The sequence below is a fragment of the Cyclopterus lumpus genome, chromosome 24, assembly GCF_009769545.1.
Source record: "Cyclopterus lumpus isolate fCycLum1 chromosome 24, fCycLum1.pri, whole genome shotgun sequence".
NCBI lineage: Eukaryota > Metazoa > Chordata > Actinopteri > Perciformes > Cyclopteridae > Cyclopterus > Cyclopterus lumpus.
Genome location: NC_046989.1, coordinates 9,594,310 through 9,612,649, shown reverse-complemented (window position 1 = coordinate 9,612,649; position 18,340 = coordinate 9,594,310). Strand labels below are relative to the sequence as shown.

General features: G+C 41.5%; 2 protein-coding genes across 3 annotated transcripts; both read left to right on the top strand.

Moving 5' to 3' along the window:
* Positions 1-378: 378 nt before the first annotated feature.
* Positions 379-4,945, top strand: nek2 (NIMA-related kinase 2). 2 transcript variants are annotated; one of them, XM_034528127.1, is made up of 9 exons: positions 379-751; positions 1,578-1,795; positions 1,965-2,205; positions 2,349-2,431; positions 2,524-2,650; positions 2,753-3,020; positions 3,387-3,441; positions 3,571-3,647; positions 3,914-4,945. In XM_034528127.1, the coding sequence occupies exons 1-9, from the start codon at positions 656-658 to the stop codon at positions 4,114-4,116; spliced, it is 1,368 nt and encodes a 455-aa protein (XP_034384018.1). In that variant the 5' UTR covers positions 379-655; the 3' UTR covers positions 4,117-4,945. The 2 variants fall into 2 exon arrangements, with proteins under 2 accessions (XP_034384018.1, XP_034384019.1); XM_034528128.1 differs by having other exon boundaries at positions 406-751; positions 1,578-1,687.
* Positions 4,946-5,520: 575 nt separating this feature from the next.
* Positions 5,521-10,450, top strand: slc30a1a (solute carrier family 30 member 1a). The gene is made up of 2 exons (XM_034527965.1): positions 5,521-6,498; positions 7,939-10,450. Exons 1-2 carry the CDS (start codon positions 5,925-5,927, stop codon positions 8,838-8,840), a joined length of 1,476 nt encoding a protein of 491 aa, XP_034383856.1. The 5' UTR covers positions 5,521-5,924; the 3' UTR covers positions 8,841-10,450.
* The last annotated feature ends 7,890 nt before the right edge of the window (positions 10,451-18,340 follow it).

The following is an 18,340-nucleotide window of genomic DNA, read 5'->3' as shown; positions in this document are numbered from 1 at the left end:
TGGGGCAGTGGTCAAATAGGAATTAACCTCATTGGTCTAATCAACATCAACAAGTTTTGATTAGTTGTCCAAATACTACCACATGTTGCATTCAAGTGAGACCTTGATAAATCTATTGAACATTAATCAAAAAATTTACCGTCATCTATCTTATTTTTCATCAATCTATCTTCGAAATCTTTCTTTTTAATCAATTGTCCTAAATAATTGAATGCATCTAATGATCTTAACCCTATTTCCTGGAAACATGGCAATGACTTGGCCGTGTCATTAGCGCCAACCCGTGGTGAGCTGAGCGCGCACCATCTACCCGCTCTACTCTCGCGGGTTTCAGGCGCTTAGCAACCACCTAAATTGTATCCTCGCCCTGTCCAATCAGGAGTCCCCTCGAGGAGAGAGCTGACCAATCACGATTGAGGATTCGGGCACCAATTTAAACCGAGAGCAAACGCTTCCTGTTTTGTTTAACACACACGAGTGAACGACCAAAGAAACCAAACATTTGGTCTATTTCAGCCTCTTCACCGGGAATAAAAGCAACCTCGGCAGAAACGTAAAGTTAGAAGTCGATGGTTCAACTGCAACCCAGTCAAAACGTAACGTTAGCGTAAGTCCGGTAACAGTCAACGTTAGATTCGGGTTTAAAAAAAGTAAGATGCCCTCCCGTGTCGAGGACTACGAGGTGTTGTTCACTATAGGCTCAGGCTCCTATGGAAGGTGCCAGAAAATAAGACGGAAACATGATGGCAAAGTGAGTAACGTTCACACGTTTTGTTTGCACATAACGCTAGCTAACCACTGCCCACCTGTAGCTACGTCACGTTTACCTGCCGTTTGTTAACGGTAGTCGATTAAACGTTAACGTTAGTTGAGTTAAAACTGCCGGATATGATACCATTAATAGTGTAATGTGTTTAATAAATATGTATTAACCTGTGAGTGTTTGAGCACAACCTGAAACAAAAACAGTCGAGCATCAACCTCCGTTCAGTAACTGGAAGATGAATGAAAATGGTGTTTAGACGTATTTTTGACACTTAAATTCAGTATTTTAGGAGTAATAGGTGTTGAAACGACAATATAAATAGATTGCAGGTAAGTTAATGTTACGTTGTTCTAGTTACCAAAACCAAGAAATAGCCGAACAAACCCACGAGAAAAGGTCAGTCCTGTTGGTCCTCAGATGAACCCCAGGTAAGCAGAGTAAAGTAAATTAATTACAATTTCATGTCGGCTTCTTTTCATTCAGGTGCTCAAGTAATCGCTGACACCTTGATCTACTGCCACCATTTACAGCTAAACAGATTAGTCTAGTGGGCTATGGGGGTTAAAGGTAGTTACTTCTGTGTCTGACAAGTAAAAACGTAGCCGTGGTATAGGTTTAAAGCAAGACTGTGTAGCTTTTGAATAAAAGAATAAACACAATCCCTGACTTGTAACAGTGGTGAAATCATGATAGACTCTAAGTCAGTTACATAAGATTATCTGTTAGTTGATCTTGGACTGCTTGTTTCACACTACATTTTTATCATAAATGTTAAGTTCTCATTTAATAATTAAACCTCTTTTGTCCCTAGATCCTCGTGTGGAAGGAGCTGGACTATGGCACCATGGCGGAGAGTGAAAAGCAGATGCTGGTGTCAGAGGTGAACCTCCTGAGGGAGCTCAAGCACCCAAACATAGTGAGGTACTATGACCGCATCATAGACCGGACTAATGCAACGTTATACATTGTTATGGAGCACTGTGAAGGTGGGGACCTGTCGAGTCTCATCACCCGGTGTATCAAGGAAAGGTGACTATGATCCGGCCTCTTGAATTACAAAGTACTGCAGGTTGTGTTTAAAAAAAAAAAAAGATTTGATGTGCATTGTAAAAGGTATCCGTTATGTTTTCTTTCTTTATACATCTATGCTTCCTGAAAATATGTGCAGAATTAAGAGCATGTGTCCTTACCATGGCAGGCGTTATTTGGATGAGCACTTTGTCCTGCGTGTAATGGCACAGCTCATGTTGGCCCTGAAGGAGTGCCACAGACGCAGTGATGGCAGGGCAACGGTTCTTCATCGAGACCTGAAACCAGCCAACATCTTCCTCGACATCAAACAGAATGTGAAGCTCGGAGACTTTGGCCTTGCAAGAATCCTGAACCATGACACAAGCTTTGCAAAGACTTTTGTCGGGACACCTTACTACATGTCTCCAGTGAGTTGTTTAATCCGACCGTGTCTGCGTTTTCACTTGCACTCTACCCTTTTGGTAATATTTGACCTGATCCCTTGGCCTTTCTGATATAAGTCTAATTAGCCACATGTGCCACTATATCTTGTAACCATTTTTTCTTTCAGGAACAAATAGATCGGATGTCATACAACGAAAAATCTGATATTTGGTCACTGGGATGTTTGCTGTATGAACTGTGTGCATTATCGTAAGTTTTTTTTAATCGCCTCCTTTAGTGGATTTCCCCACTATTTGGTTTGTTGACTGAATCTGACATGTGCCTGAATTCCTCCTGTTTAGCCCTCCGTTTACTGCTCACAACCAAAAAGAACTGGCAGAGAAGATCAGAGAGGGCAAGTTCAGAAGAATCCCATTCCGATACTCTGAGGAACTGAACACCTTACTCTGCAAAATGCTCAACTTGAAGGTTGGACATTTTATTATTTTCTCAGAATCTTTACTTTAGCTACCAGTGAAACAGATTGTGTTTTCATGCAGGTAGGGTTCAGTTTTGTCACTTTGTTGACAGGACTATTTGAGGCCCTCTGTGGAGTCTATTCTGCAGAGCAGCCTGTTAGCTTATGCGGTTGCTGAGGAGCAGAGGAGGGCACAAGTGCGGCTCCGGAGGAGGTCGGCAGACTCTGACTGTCCCCTTAATAGGCCGGCTCCACCGATTGCCGCCTGTGCTCCACCGATTACCACACCGATGCACACCTCTGATGCAGACCTCAAACTCAGAGAACAAGCACTGCGAGACCGAGAAAAGGCATTGAAGGAACGTGAGGAGAGGCTGGAGAGTAAGAATTATTATTTTTTTTTCTACTCTCCTCTGTGCCATGCTGACCCACATCTGTGTGACATTATAGCTCCTGCTCACCTGTAGCTGGAATTGTCACAACATTGAAAAACATTCTTTTGTTAAAATATTTGAATATCGTTCTGGTGTAAAATGGTATTTAAATAATGTTATAAAGTCATGTGTATTTAAGGCGCATTCCAGATATTACAACTTGAGGCCTAAAAGATAAATGTTCTACAAGTAAACTTGTAATTGGAACAAGTGTTTGTAAAATGTGTGTGTGCAAATACAGACAGGTTACTGTCACACGGCAAGCAAGTGCTACAAATTTGAAAAAAGGCTTCTATTTTGTCCCTCGTCGCAGAAAGAGAGCAGGAGCTTTGTGGACGTGAGCGACTGTCAAATGAGAGGCTTGCCAGGTACAATTTCTTTAATGGCTAGAAATTAAACTATCATTACTTTTGTCATATATCTTATTTTGATCATTCTAAAATGTCCATCTTACCAACTGATTGGTGTAAATGCTTTATCCCAATCTACTGTTACAGAGCAGAGAGCTTGCTGAAGAATTACAACCATCTACAGCAGCAGAGGGATCTGGCACTGTGCTATGGCAAAGACATAGGTATGGGAATTAGACGAAGACCTCTGGACTTACTGAACCGAGACAAGAACTGAGCAATTTTATGGGTTCATGCGTCTGTTTTAAATGTGGATAATTTTAATTATGTTAATGTATTACTTTTTAAATGTTTGTTTTTTTTGGACATCAATAAAGAATTATTACACACCTGACCATCTGAAATCTAGCTCATGTTGTATAGTTACTGGCCACCTCACAATATAAAGTTGATCCTTGTTAATCAGTGACTCCTTACTGTTTGGTCCTAGATGTGGAGAACCTCTCCCCTGGCAAGAAGGTCCACTTTGCTGGTGAGAGTAAAGAGAACCAGCGGCCGGGTGGCCGTCAGAGTGTTACAACCCAGGAGCTGATTTTGAGGAGGTTGCAGGCGGCTAATCTACGAGCTCAAACCCTGACTGAAGTGGAGAAGACCTGCCAGTTCAAGAGCAGGCAGATACTGGGCATCCGCTGATCCTGCATCTGTCACTGTCTGACTTGTGACTGATATGTGAACGCTTCTGGAAGCAAGTAGCCATAATAACTGGATCTAATTTAAGTTGTATTTATAAGCTGTGATGGTAGTGAAGCCAAATGGTGCATGGTTTGTAGAGTCAGATTTTTATTTAGTTTGACATTGATGAGCAGATGTGTGTTTTTTTTTTTTTTTTTTTGTATAGGTGGTTATTGTGAATGTTCCTCTATATTCTTGCTAAATATATATTTAAGTTTCTCATGATCTGCTTGGAAATTAAAAAAACAGAACTGATGGATTTCCCCTTAAAATATAAAAACTATTGTGGATTGGACAAGAGTGCTAACATGAAAAACAACTGCTGGGCCTTGTGTAAGTTTGTATATTGCATACCTTGATTTCACCTACTTATTGTAGCTATACGATTATTGTTCATCCTGAATGACATGTTCTGCAAAAGATGCTCAGTATGCATAGTCAAATATATGTACTATTTATACATACATAGTCAAATGAAATATACCAAAGTACTTTATAAAAATTTGGCAAAACAATTATTCAACACTAAATAGTTTTCAATTTTGACTACAAATACACACTTGTTTTTATAAAGACAACCCCCACAAGTGGTCATTAGTTACCCATGAAAAGTCTGCCACTCAATTGAGCTTTTGCCAATGATTATAGGCAACACAGGAATTCGCCTTCACACCTGTAAGTCGTTTGGTCTTGATTAATAGCAGATTAAAGGGTATAATTATATTGTGCTTTTGTTCAATAACACGACTCCAAGCTATGGTTGATTGAATAAAAAGGTGTTTAGAAACAGTTTCGATAGTTTTTTTTTAAATAATGAAAGATATCCAAATATTTTGTTTTGACAAAGATATAACCACTTTTGGTTTAAAGTCATTGCAAACTAGTGAATATATTTCTGTATTAACACCAGTACAGTAGGGGAACACAACTATCACATTGTTATCAATAAAACATAATATTCTCAACAATAAAACAATAAGGGTGTATTTAATGTAATGCATTTAAAAAACAAATTTAATCATTAACCAACCCAATATTTAACACAGATATTCATATGAGAACTTTGTTTTTTTGATTGCGTCATGTTTAGTGATGATAATCACTATAAGGTAATCAATTTAAATGGTGAATATGTCAAAGGGCAAGCGATTTCCCCCTTTTAGACATATGCATAATTTAATCTTAATCAGGTTTTTTAAACGATGTCGGCTACTTAGATTTAAATACATTAGTCATCGCGAGATTACAGGCGCAGTTAGCGTGCTTAGCAACCGCTGTTGTCTAGCTCGTTTACTCCGCCTCCGTGCACAATCCGACCAATCAGATTCAAGCTTGTGTCATGTCTTCCAATAAGAACCGTCCGGGGAGCGGCATCATGGTGCCGTGTTCCGTGTGGAAAGTTTACCGGTTCGGGTGCAAAGTTTCAGCCGTCTGCAAACGTATCTGGAATATGCTGGTGTAGACCGCGGTATATGTATACGGGAACTTGAATAATTTGCTGGGTTACTTTGACCTTTGGTTGTATTCAGCTCTAGCCGAGTGATGCTTCCGTCGCTGGGTAACAGCAGTGTGTAAAGACGCTGTTAGCATCGATCGTATTGTCTCAGGGAGCCAGCTAGCTTACACCAGTCGTTAGCACGGAGCGGTGTTCAAACTGAGAGCTAGCTAACGTTAGCCGATGTCCTGGTGAGCTCGTTACAAGACAAAGTAAAACGTTATTTAACGTTAACGCGGAACTTGACTCGACGAAGGACTGAGAGGAAGAAAAAATGGCTTGCGAGCCTAATCGTGTGCGGCTGCTCTGCATGCTCTCATTGACTTTTGGTTTTTTTATTGTGGAGGTGGTGGTCAGTCGGATCACTTCATCCCTGTCGATGCTGTCGGACTCCTTTCATATGTTGTCGGACGTTATTGCGCTGGTCGTGGCTCTGGTCGCGGTGCGATTTGCCGAGAAAACCCACGCGACTAACAAAAACACCTTCGGGTGGATCCGGGCGGAGGTGATGGGGGCGCTCGTCAACGCGGTCTTCCTCACGGCGCTGTGCTTTACCATCGTCCTGGAGGCTGTCGAGCGGTTCACCGAGCCCCAGGAGATCGATAGCCCGTTGGTGGTCGCCGGAGTTGGTGCCGCGGGGCTCCTGGTCAACCTGCTCGGACTCTGCTTGTTCCGCGGCCACGCCGGCGGAGGCCACGGGCACTCCCACGGAGGTCACTCTCATGGGAATAAAAACAAGAGAGGCAAAACCGGCAAGTCCCAAAAGGCTGGCAACGGATCTTCAGGAGAGGAAACCAACAACTTGGTGGGGAATCACAACAGTCCGGGAGATGTGAGACAGAATAATGGTATGTACTTGTAGCCATTGTGCGTAAAGAGTGTTGAGTCTCATTTATCTTCCTGATGTATAATAATGTAATTTAATGTTAAAGTGTACTGCGCATGTCAGTATTTAGTGCCCCCACATCGAAGCTGACATGTGCCAGACTTTGTCTCCATTGTATAGCAGTCCTGGTTGCATAACAGTACATATATTCAATGTCCCAGGAGGACACCCTGTCTAAATGACTAATCCTTATTGTGTCTGCGGTGGTAGTGGCATTTAGACAAATGCGTGTGTTAGATATTTATCGGTGGGTTATTCTATCCTTGGAAACGTGGCCACCCTTTAGTGACTGCCTCGGCTTTCCGGTTTTGAAACAATGACTACTATCGGATGGCGTATAATTACAGATATGTAGAAGCTGCGGTCAGACTCGCGCGAGTAACGGCCTGCTTTTCGCAAGTTAAAACTTGCAAGTTAAGAGTCTCATCGATCAAAATTCCTAAAGCTCCCGTCCTTGAATCGTAATGTTCACAATTTCTGAGAAAAAGAACTCTTGGATTCATACACTAGTTATAAACTGAACCTACAAGCATCCGACCAACCCCCAGGGAGGGTTAAGCCATACATAAAACCGTTTCTCCCCCCACGCTTTTAGGCCCTGCCGGTTTAAATAAGTGGAGGCTATAACCCCCTTCCCACCCCATCCTGATGGCTGTTACTGGGTCATACATCAGTGTAATGTGAAGTCGACAGCCCCAGCCACACCATTAGCTGCTGATGAATGACCCGGTGGCATCCTGGGATTGGAAGAGAGCAGCCATTGCTCAGGTGTCATTCCCTCAGCTGTGTACTCTACCACACTGCCTGCAATTGCTAATTGAATTTGCTTGATGTGAATAACTGCAGGGTGTTTAGGATCCTAAATGCTGGGATATAATTCAGCATGGCCGTATATATATAATTCAGCATGGCCGTTGTATCCCTGCCCGGTTATAGTACAGACTCAGTCATTGTCTACAGAGGTTTACAACTAGAGCATGGTTGGCAAGACAAAATCCCCACTGTCAACTCAAAGGAGTGAATGTCTTAGTAAGTTGCCCGTAGTCATCATCCGCTTGACTATTTTGATGAAGCCGCTCCAACACGTTTCACCTGATAACATCGGATGCTGAGTTCTGGCTATTGTTTAACGTTTTAAATGGGCTTGGGCTTTGACCCCAAATGATGTAACTCAGCAATTAAGCAACTGGCTGCCACTCGGTGCATCTCATGTCTTGTCGGCTAATTTTTTTTGGATCGGCAGTGAGTGTTTTATATTAACCCAAAATATTTCTATTTTTGATAGTTTCAGTTTTGTCTATCTATTTTGAATGCTGTAGTAGTATATCAGTGTTGATGTCCAGTTGATTATTAAAAGTTCACTTCAAGTTCTGGTAAACTAAACTTTTGTTTTTATCTTCAGAAATCAGCTGTAAAGACAACACGGAGGTGCAGATGAATGGCAACCCCCACTATGAGGATATGGACCATGACGCTGCGGGGCAGCTCAACATGCGGGGTGTTTTCCTGCATGTGTTGGGTGACGCCCTTGGCTCTGTCATTGTGGTGGTCAATTCTTTAATATTTACCTTTGTGTGGCAGCCCTGCATAGAAGGTGAGACATGTGTGAACCCGTGTATCAACAGCCACACCACAGACCACCAGCATGTCAATCACACTCTGGTGGACCTGCTGGATGGTCCCACTATGTCAGCCATGAAGTCTGCGGGCCCTTGCTGGGTTCTCTACCTGGATCCCACACTCTGCATCATCATGGTGTGCATCCTGCTGTATACTACCTACCCGCTGCTCAAAGAGTCCGCCCTCATCCTGCTGCAGACCGTGCCTAAGCAGATCAACATGCACCGACTGAACGAGCGCCTGCTAAGTCTGGATGGTGTCCTGGCTATCCACGAGCTCCACATCTGGCAGCTGGCCGGCAGTCGCATCATCGCAACAGCACATATCAAGTGCCACGACCCTACGTCTTACATGGAGGTGGCAAAGCGCATCAAGGACTTTTTCCACGATGAGGGCATTCATGCCACCACTATCCAGCCTGAGTTTGTCACGTTCAACTCAGAGTCTCGAGACTCCCTTTGTGAGCTCTCCTGTCGGACTCAGTGTGCTCCCAAGCTGTGCTGCGGCTCTGCAGACAAACAGAACACAGGCACTGATAAGAACGCCAGCGATGATTGCAAGGCTGTTGCCGCTTCAGCCCTGGAGGTGATCCTTGAGACCCCGGAGCAAGCTGCAGAGGTTCAGGTGCTCCCTCGGTCAGAGGCCGAGATCACCATCACGAGAGAGGTTGAGTCGTCTCTGTGAGATGGAGGAGATGCAGAGAAACTGAGGAAAAGCTGGAAAACCACCACACTGGACTGAAATCATTGTCATGGGCGCTGTTATCGTTTTGACCTGTGGCTGTCGTGGCCCGAGCAAGAAATAATTTTCCATAGCTTTTGTTCTGTCATTACCCCGTTATGGCTGAGCCCCCACCCCTGAAACCCTGTGTCCTTGTATTTGAGTCACCGTTCCTCTCCGTGTACCTATTTTCATTCCCTCTCTCCCAGACTCTCCTGTCACTTGGCCCCTCTCTTGTTGCCCTGGCAGTGTGGCGGCGATGCGTGTTGGGGTTCACATACTTTATTTCCTCCAGGACTGGAGCGAGGCTTGCATGATTGTTCCTCATTAGCACCGTGTTGTGATGCGTCATCTCGTCCGATGGTGTTTATGTGCCAAAGCTTCTCACTGCAAGACTGAAGGGATCTGAGAGACATCCCCTTCTCTAAAAGTTCACAACACATGCAAGTCAGAGCACACATCACCAGGTTATGTTGTTTAGCCTTTAGGCCTGTTGGCACATGTTTTTTTTTGCGCAGATCTATTTTCGTACCCTCTGGCCCCAAATGGAAGAGTATTGTTTAATAATTTAAGTATTCTAAGTTATTAGAAAGGATATATTTCTCTCTGTAAATGCTGTTTGCAATGTTTAGTTTGGATAAAGGCAAAAACCCTTTGCAATTTCTCTGTCAAATTTTCTGACAGACCATCTATGCTGTAGGCAGTTTTTCAAATGTGACATTGTATAATTTTTTGTTTCTCAAGACTCTTCTCTGGCCTTGACTCAGTTTTACTTGGAGTCATTAGTTGGATACAGACGCCGTATCAACACCTCACCTTGTTTTTTAAAATACAAAAGACCTGCTGCCGGTATAGCACCAAGTAGTCGTATCGGGACTAGCCTGAAGGTTGGGTGTGTTGTGAAGAAATGAGCACTGTATGCTATTAATGAAACACTATTCTCTGTTTAAATCTGAACTGGAAAGCTTTCTGGTGATAGCTGTGTATTCCCATTAAAAATCCTCATGAATGTGTTTTGACACCATGTCGCAATCCATTCTGAGGGAGTTTTTATATTTCTTGGACGTTCTACGTTTGCATGACCAAATTGAGACTTAGTGTTCGACTTTCAGGATCTACACTGAGGGCTCCAGTTGCTGCTTACCAGTACCTGCTGGTATCCAACATTACTCATAACTATGTAGAGAATGACCCGTACTTTAGCTTTTCTGTCTTCTGCTTTGGACAGCTGACTTGCTTGACTTTTTGCTGACTTTAAGTCCATACGGTGGCCTTTGCAATTGGTGAATTTTCCCTCATCACCACAGATATCGTTTAAGGGTGGTCCATTGATGTTGTTCAGATTTCCACTCCTGAGTAAATGTGTATGCAATATAGACATGTATTATGACTCATTCTTTCATGTTCGGTCACTTTTGTTTTTAAGACTTGAGCTCTATGTGCAAATTGAAAGTGTTTTTTTAATTTTAGATATGACATGTCAACTGATGTGTTTTTGATATACTATATATCTACAGTACCTGTCATTGTGAAATAAAACAAAAAAGGCTGTTTGGTACAGTTGATGAGCCCAACTTTGTCCTTTGCCTTATTTTTTACTTTCTCAAACCTTTCAGTAAAAAAAAGAATGAGGTTTTTTTTATTATAGAGACTAACAATAAAGTAAAAGTGTATGTGTGTGTGTATATATATATATATATATATATATATACACATACACATACACATACATCCACTATAAAGATAATGACCATGAAGACACTGACGACCACAATGAGATGGAAACATTTGTGAATGCCTTTTATCGCTTCCAGTGTGTGTATTTTACGTGACTTATATACAGCTGGTCTGTGTCCGGGGGCCTGTTGGCTCATAAATCTCTACATGGCTATTGGTTAGTTGGTATAGTTTCATGTTATGATACTTTACGTTTATTTAGCATTCATTTAATCCATTAAATTAATACAGTAGATAATACTATGCGGTTCTATATTTGTCAAGAAGCAGGCCGTTAAATTGGTTTTGTGCCACAACTGCTTTAGGTGCCTTATACGTATGTTGAGTAAAATCTAGAACTTCTTTTTGTGTTAAAGTCTTGAATTACTTTTTACTGATCCAAACTTTGATCTATTGTTGACTTTTGCTGTGTTAATCCACTTAAAAATGAGATTATAGAGGAGATTTAGGTTTAAAGGAGCAGGGGTTGTGCACAGGACAGCGTCATTTAATCCACTCTCATAGCCTATTATCTAGTTTCTTGTAAAAGTCCAACTGAAATGAATTTGCATGTTTTACTTTGCTTTGTAAAACACATCTTGTGAGCACACAAACAGTGAAAGTAGTAATGCTTCAAAGTAAAAATGAACCCTTATATGTAAACCTTGTTTGTGTGTGTTAGATTATTATCACTGATGCATTCATGTATGAGCAGTATTTGTGTTGTTGTTGCTGCAGGGTATTAATCTATAAATTGTGCACTGTTTAATCTACAAAAACACATTTATTTCAATAAATGAGTTCTAAAAGCATTATTTTGCAATTTAGTAACATTATTACAACCTGTTATGTATTCAAACTAACTAGTTTATCAAACTTTCAAAGAAGTGCCTGCGTCTTAAAACAAGAAAGTATATGACGCTATCGACATGAATTAAGCAAAGGTTTGCAACAATTTGATTTGCATTGAAACAGGTTGAAATATCTAACAACAAAGCCAGATTTCTTTCCCAATGTTTTCCTTATTACTTATTCTCTAATCTTACTTTTTTCACTGAAAAATGCATTGTAGTTTAGAAGCACAATATTCAACTAAATATAACACAGTAACTACTGATAAATGTACAATATTCCCACTAGAAATGTGGTGTAGTCTAGGTTTAGTATCTCAAAACTATACTTACAGTGGGCTACTAAGGAGATGTATGTTTTTGTAATGTATGTTAATACAACACATTGATTGAGGTTAAGAATATAATGACAATAACACACCATAGATCAAATAACTGTTTTAAGACTTCAAGGATGTATTAATAACCGATATCATCAACAGAGCCAGCGTTTAAATCTAACTGTTATTCAAAACCACATGAGCAAACTGATTGTATGTACAGCTTCACACATGTTGATCTACAAGGCCAACAGGAAGTGTGTGGCTCATGTCTTCTGTCCAGCTACTGAACCTCAGACTGTCTAAACAGTAATAATGGTCGCAAGTATGAGTTGTGAAGTGTCACGCTGCAATTACATTTAGTCCATAATTGCAGCGTCCCACAACTCTGCTCTGCGGTGTAAAGAAGCGGATACTGGGTTAAATATGTGGCGGAGCTTCAGTGGCTGCTGAATGTGAATGTGTGGCTTGCGGAGCAGCCACTGGCGGTCCGATGGGACTTATGTAAGAGGCCCCGGGGCATTCCAAAGGCAACAAGCAAGGGGCTCTACCCAGCATTCCTCACTGCTGCTGGGCCGCTCGCTCCTCGCTGCATGTCCCTTTTCATGTGGACAGAAAGCGGTTCTCTTTGTGTGCTCTTTGTTAAAGTCAGGTGTTCTTTGCCCCTTCACTGCAGACCATTGTATGCAGACAGTACAGTCGGTCTGTATGCATCCACTGCTGACCACAGTCTGGATTATTGACCCCTGCCACCTAAAACATAAAGCCAATCGGTTTATGTTTTTTATTAACATAATGATTAAGTGACTATTTGACATATCTGGCAAGTTGCAAAATGATTGAATGGCTTTTTAATTCTCCTCAAAAACAGTGTCTTAAGCATTTTCAAACTTGTTCTTTGTTATATGTCTATTTCTGCCAAATTGTGGACATTCCCAAGTGCTAAAATCTCTTCCTTTAGAGACTCTTTGGAGCTGATCCAATAAGCATCCAAGCTGATGTACTAGTTTGACCCTACTGTGTGTGTGTGTGTGTGTGTGTGTGTGTGTGTGTGTGTGTGTGTGTGTGTGTGTGGTCACACAAGGGCATCTGTCTCTCTGGCTTTGTCCCTGTGTATTTTCAAACAGGGTGAGCAGGACATGAGGCTGAGTTTAAGGGGGGAGAGGGGCGGGGGGGACACTGGACTTGAGGGTGAGAGGTCACTCTGCTGCTAAATGGATTCACCTTTACCAACACAGTGTTTGTACACACAAAACCCCCAAAGAGGCATCCTGATGAAGCTTTACTCCTGCATGTGCCCTCTCGTGTGTCACTCATTTATTGTCGTCACCAAATGAAGCAGACATTTTTCTGAAAAATAGTCATCAGTTGGTCTTTGAAAAACCTAGAGGGTCGTGAGCTACAACATGATAATTACTGAGCTTTAGAGTTTCTGGTAGACACGTTGTGTTACCTTTAGACAGAGCCATGCTAGCTGTTTCCACAAGTTTTCCACAATGCAGGGAGATTTTGTCACTTCAGTCTAAATATAAATTAGCCCCATTGTTTGTGCACTATAAAGGTTGTCTATAAAATATACAGAGCATCAAGCAGCTATTTGCTATGTAAACGTAAAAGTGGAGTAATGTCAACCTGAGCATATAATTAACTCTACCTCTGTGTGTGTTATACTCAGAGCTTCTGTGTACTTTGTGTACATAGCCGGGCTGGACCCACGTGCTTGTACTGCATGTGAGTGCATGTGAGTGCATGTAAGTGTATGTAAGTGCATGTTAGTACATGTAAGTGTATGTAAGTGCATGTGAGTGCATGTTAGTACATGTAAGTGTATGTAAGTGCATGTGAGTGCATGCAAGTGCATGTAAGTGCATGTGAGTGCATGTAAGTGCATGTGAGTGCATGTGAGTGCATGTAAGTGCATGTATGTGTATGTGAGTGCATGTGAGTGCATGTACGTGTATGTGAGTGCATGTAAGTGTATGTGATTGCATATAAGTGCATGTGAGTGCATGCAAGTGCATGTGAGTGCATGTAAGTGCATGTACGTGTATGTGAGCGCATGTGAGTGCATATAAGTGCATGTAAGTGTATATAAGTGCATGCGAGTGCATGTGAGTGCATGTGAGAACATGTGAGTGCATGTAAGTGCATGTAAGTGTATGTGAGTGCATATATGTGAGTTAGCACTGTTAGTTGCTAGCTGCTGGCTCAGCCGCTGCCATATTGAGAGCCATATGGAGGCAAAAGTTGTGCTCAGAATTTACAATTTAGCATATCTAATCTATGCCATCAACACTGGACTGTTGTGCACACATTTTAGATGGATACCTTAAATGCACTATATGAGGTAAGAAATAGGGATTGCTTTTGGGCAGAGTCACAGTTTCTCTTCCATCCTGTTAAGATAAAAAGGGAATCAAATTGAGAGTGAAAGTAAGTGTTGTAGTTGCAATCAGTGACCGACCCCTGAGCTTTGAGAGCCCACTGCGTGATATTGTCTCATTTATAGACAACAGGCGGGGCTTTCACTGCTTCACTCAAGAGCTGGTCTTGTGCTACGGCATTTACCAAAACAATTTGTCTACAAAGGGCCAGATAAACCTTTAGTTTGTTACTAAATCACCTAAAGCATCAACAGCTGCAGGAGCACTTGCTAAAATATGTTTTTGTTTGGATTTTACTTGTTATAAGTGATCTTTGTGGTCGAGCCAAACTCTGGCTGGTCTGTCTCATGTTTTCTTTAATGGAACAAATACAGAAATAGTGAACTGAAACACTGACATGTGGGCCAGAAAGCCAAACGTTGACCTTTTAACCAGTTAATATGGAATAAATGCTGTTGAAGAGCCCAGTTTTGGTTTAATCAGTCAGTGTCTCGGCTGTAAAGTTAAACCGATGACTCAGTTGACTTTAATGCATTTAAATGAGGAGGAAGCTTACAGCTTGTTTCACTTCCTTTTTCTGCACGTTCTCAACAGCACTTTTATTTCCTTTATTCAGTGTCAGGCTTTTTAAAACTCTGTAGTAACCGGACTGAAACGGCACCATGCTGTTTGATCCTTTGTTTTTGTTTCATTACGTTTTCATTTTGGTTTTTGCAATGTGAGCAGTGTGGCTCTATTGATTATGATGTTGGGCTCTCTGGACTGAAACATCTCAACTATTAAATGGATTGCTAATTTTGATACAGATATTCATCGTCCCCTGAGGATGAATCCTGACTTTTACTGAATTTCCATCAATCACCACCATAAGGGGAAAATGTAAGGCTTTGAGGGAAATGTCTCAATAACTATTTGATGGATAATTGCCTTTGCCATTTGGTACAAATATTCACGTCCCCCTCATGAATGATGAATTGTAATGACATTAGTAATCTACTTACATAAAAAAAATGCACTACATGAATGTTCTACCATTTTTGTTGTGTAATGTTTCCTTGTGAAATAAATGGACTTGTGCATTTGGTTGTGCGACCCTGTGTTGCATAATGGAAATACATTATCCTAAATACATACCTGCAACAACATCAGCTTCAGCTGTACTTTGTATTTTACACTTAACTCACTTCTGACTCAGTTTTTTAGAGGGAGATCCAAAACGTCTGTGTCATAGTGGGAAAGAAACGAGAATCTCCCTGGACTTTGCTCTGGGATCGTCCCCTCCCACAATTTAATCTGACCACATGGCAGGTTTGTACCCACAAAAGACTTGTCCATCTCTGAGAGAGATTAAGAGGGCTGGAATGTTAACCAGCTCTCTGGTTGTGACGACGACGACGATGATGATGATGATGATGATGATGATGATGATGATGATCAGCGATGGATGAAGTCCTCAAATTCTTTATCTAACTAAGATAGAAACACTACAATGGCAAAAATCTCCCTATCATAACTTTTAAAGCTCACTAATTTAATAATAATAATTTTTAAAAATAATTTCTGTTTAGTCCCTACAAACCCAAAGAGTAAAGAAAACAATTTTGGATCTTCACTGAAGGCTATGTGCCAAACTTTTCATTATTAATTAGTGAGCTTTAGAAGTGCTGGTATGCATATTTTGTTCCCTTGAGAGGGGACTTCATGACTCATGACCTCAGTAAACCCAGAAACCTGGCTACAACTCGTTGACTGATAACACCAATACTTTATGATCCCATGCTATGTTAAATTTCAATAATTAATATAAAAAGAAGCTAAGGATGTAAGATGAATCATAAAGGTCTCTCTGTATGATAAAAACCAAGTGACAAATCAAACGTAGTGCTTTCTAAGGGCAGTGTTGTGGGGGAAAGGATTTTGGGTTAATGTTTCACTGATTGGCCATACTGTACCGTCACTCACCAAGCTCTCAGACTTTGATCATGGATTGAGTGGGTTCAACCAGCAATAATCAATTCATCTCAGTGACAGAAAGAGTGTGAACAACTCCAGGAAGAGAGAAGATTAACACAAAACATGCCCACTCTCCCCCTTCTACGATAATGCAATCTACAGACAGTAAAAGATAAATGGCATCTTTTAACAGCCGCTATCAGTTACCTGAGCACTCAAAGGGACAAATTCGCAAAGAATGGATTGTGGCCGCTGATAGCAGCGTGAATTGTCCCTTCAATAAGCCCCGCCCCTACTGCTACTCCTAGCTGTCAGAGCTACGTGAACATGGAGCCCACTCTCACTAACGCTCCCTGCTTAAACAATATAAAAAATTTTGGAAAAACAAAAAAGTGACTTCAGAGAGAAGCAGACGGGGTCTGTAATGTGCGTTTCCAGGATGTCGAATTGATTCAGCCGTGAAAACAGGTTGAAATGATACAGATAGAGGCTAAATTCGACAGATCACGTAGTAAAAGTGAACCACTACGTCAAGATGTATGCGTGCATTCAGTATATCTTCAGGAACTAGCGTAGCATAGAAGTGTTGATGTTCTATACACTGCTAATATAGCCCCACAGGTTTTAACGGGTTCAGACGGTCGTCAACCTTGCAAACGTTAGCTAGCTAACATGTTTCTCTGATGACCTATTGACCTGATGTTGTGTCGGAATTGGCGTAGTGGTGTTCAAAGGTAACTTATTAATTTTATGTTGATGTTTTTTGTGTCTTGAGCACAATTATATATAAAAAGATTACTTATATATTTTAATGTATACTACCAAAAAAAGTATCTCCGCGACCCACTCGATGGACGCACCAATGAGAGGCTCAAGAACTCCGGCTGTCTATTTACTCCATATGGGTGAATGGCTGAGTCCAACAAACACCCTGGAGACTGCTGTTCATGACCCGTGTTAAACCAATCATCTGGACTTATTGCAGGTTTTGTATGTCAGTGAAGGAAGCTTAACACACTTTCATCCTGTTTAACTTACGCACGTAACTTAAGTAAAGGGGTTTTGCTAAAGGGCCTAAACAGTGATTACTCTGATGTGACTACATTTTGTTGCACATAATGCAGTCAACTCGGGCTGTTACACAATGTGTTTGCAGCTCTTTCTCACTCCTGATGTCCTCCTCCTCCAGTTCACAGATTTCTATGGTTCACATTTATCTTTGGAAACAAACAAAGGCTGCTGTTGCACATAGCTCATCCCTTCCCACACCAACACACACACACACACGCACACACATGCACACACACACACTCACACACACACACACACAAACACACACAAGCATGTGTGTGATAGCTGACACGAGGTAACAGCAGATTCACTGCTCGCGGCAAAGCACATTACTGACTTCCTTGCATTTGATTTACTTCCATCCCACACACACAAACACAGATGTACAGACACATCTGTGAATAGATATCTCTCACACACTCATGTATCTCAAAAACTATTAATTGGATTACCATCAAATATGCAACTATTAAGACATTCATAGTGGCTGTCAGTTTGATGGCCCTTCAGTGTGAAATTGACATGTTCTCCCCGGGGTCGCGTGTGTTTTCTCCAGGTTCTCCGGCTTTCTCCTCATGCAAAGACATGCAGTTTCGGTTAACTGATGACTCTAAATGGCCCGTAGGTGTGCATGTGAGCGTGAATGGTTGTCTGTCCCTAAGTCTGTAGTCTGGCAACCTGTCCAGGCTCCAGCTGCAGCCTCCCCGCAACCCTGGATAGGATGGGCGGTTTGGATAATGGACACAGCAAGACATTCAGGCTTCCAAGAAAATGAAACCTACTGACTTAAGTGATCTGACTTCTCCTCCTGCACCACCAGCAGAGTGATGTTTCTAGAGAGACGATGTGCTTTCATTGAAAACAATAGAGGCGGGAGCCGCAACCGGTCTCTGTGTGAAACCGCCTTTAGTCTTGTTCCAAGATCAAGAATTACCTTTCGATCTCAACGTTCAAGCCAACGTGGACAAGAAGTCCATTGCTCTAAAAAATAAAAATTTGAGAATCTACAATTATGCAAACTCAATCTGCTGAGGAAGCTCCGCAGCAGCTACTAATGGACCTTGTGGTGAAATTTGACTATTGTTTCATTAATTCAATTTTATTTTATTTAATTCAATGTATTTGTATAGCCCAAAATCACAAATTACAAATTTGCCTCAGAAGGCTTT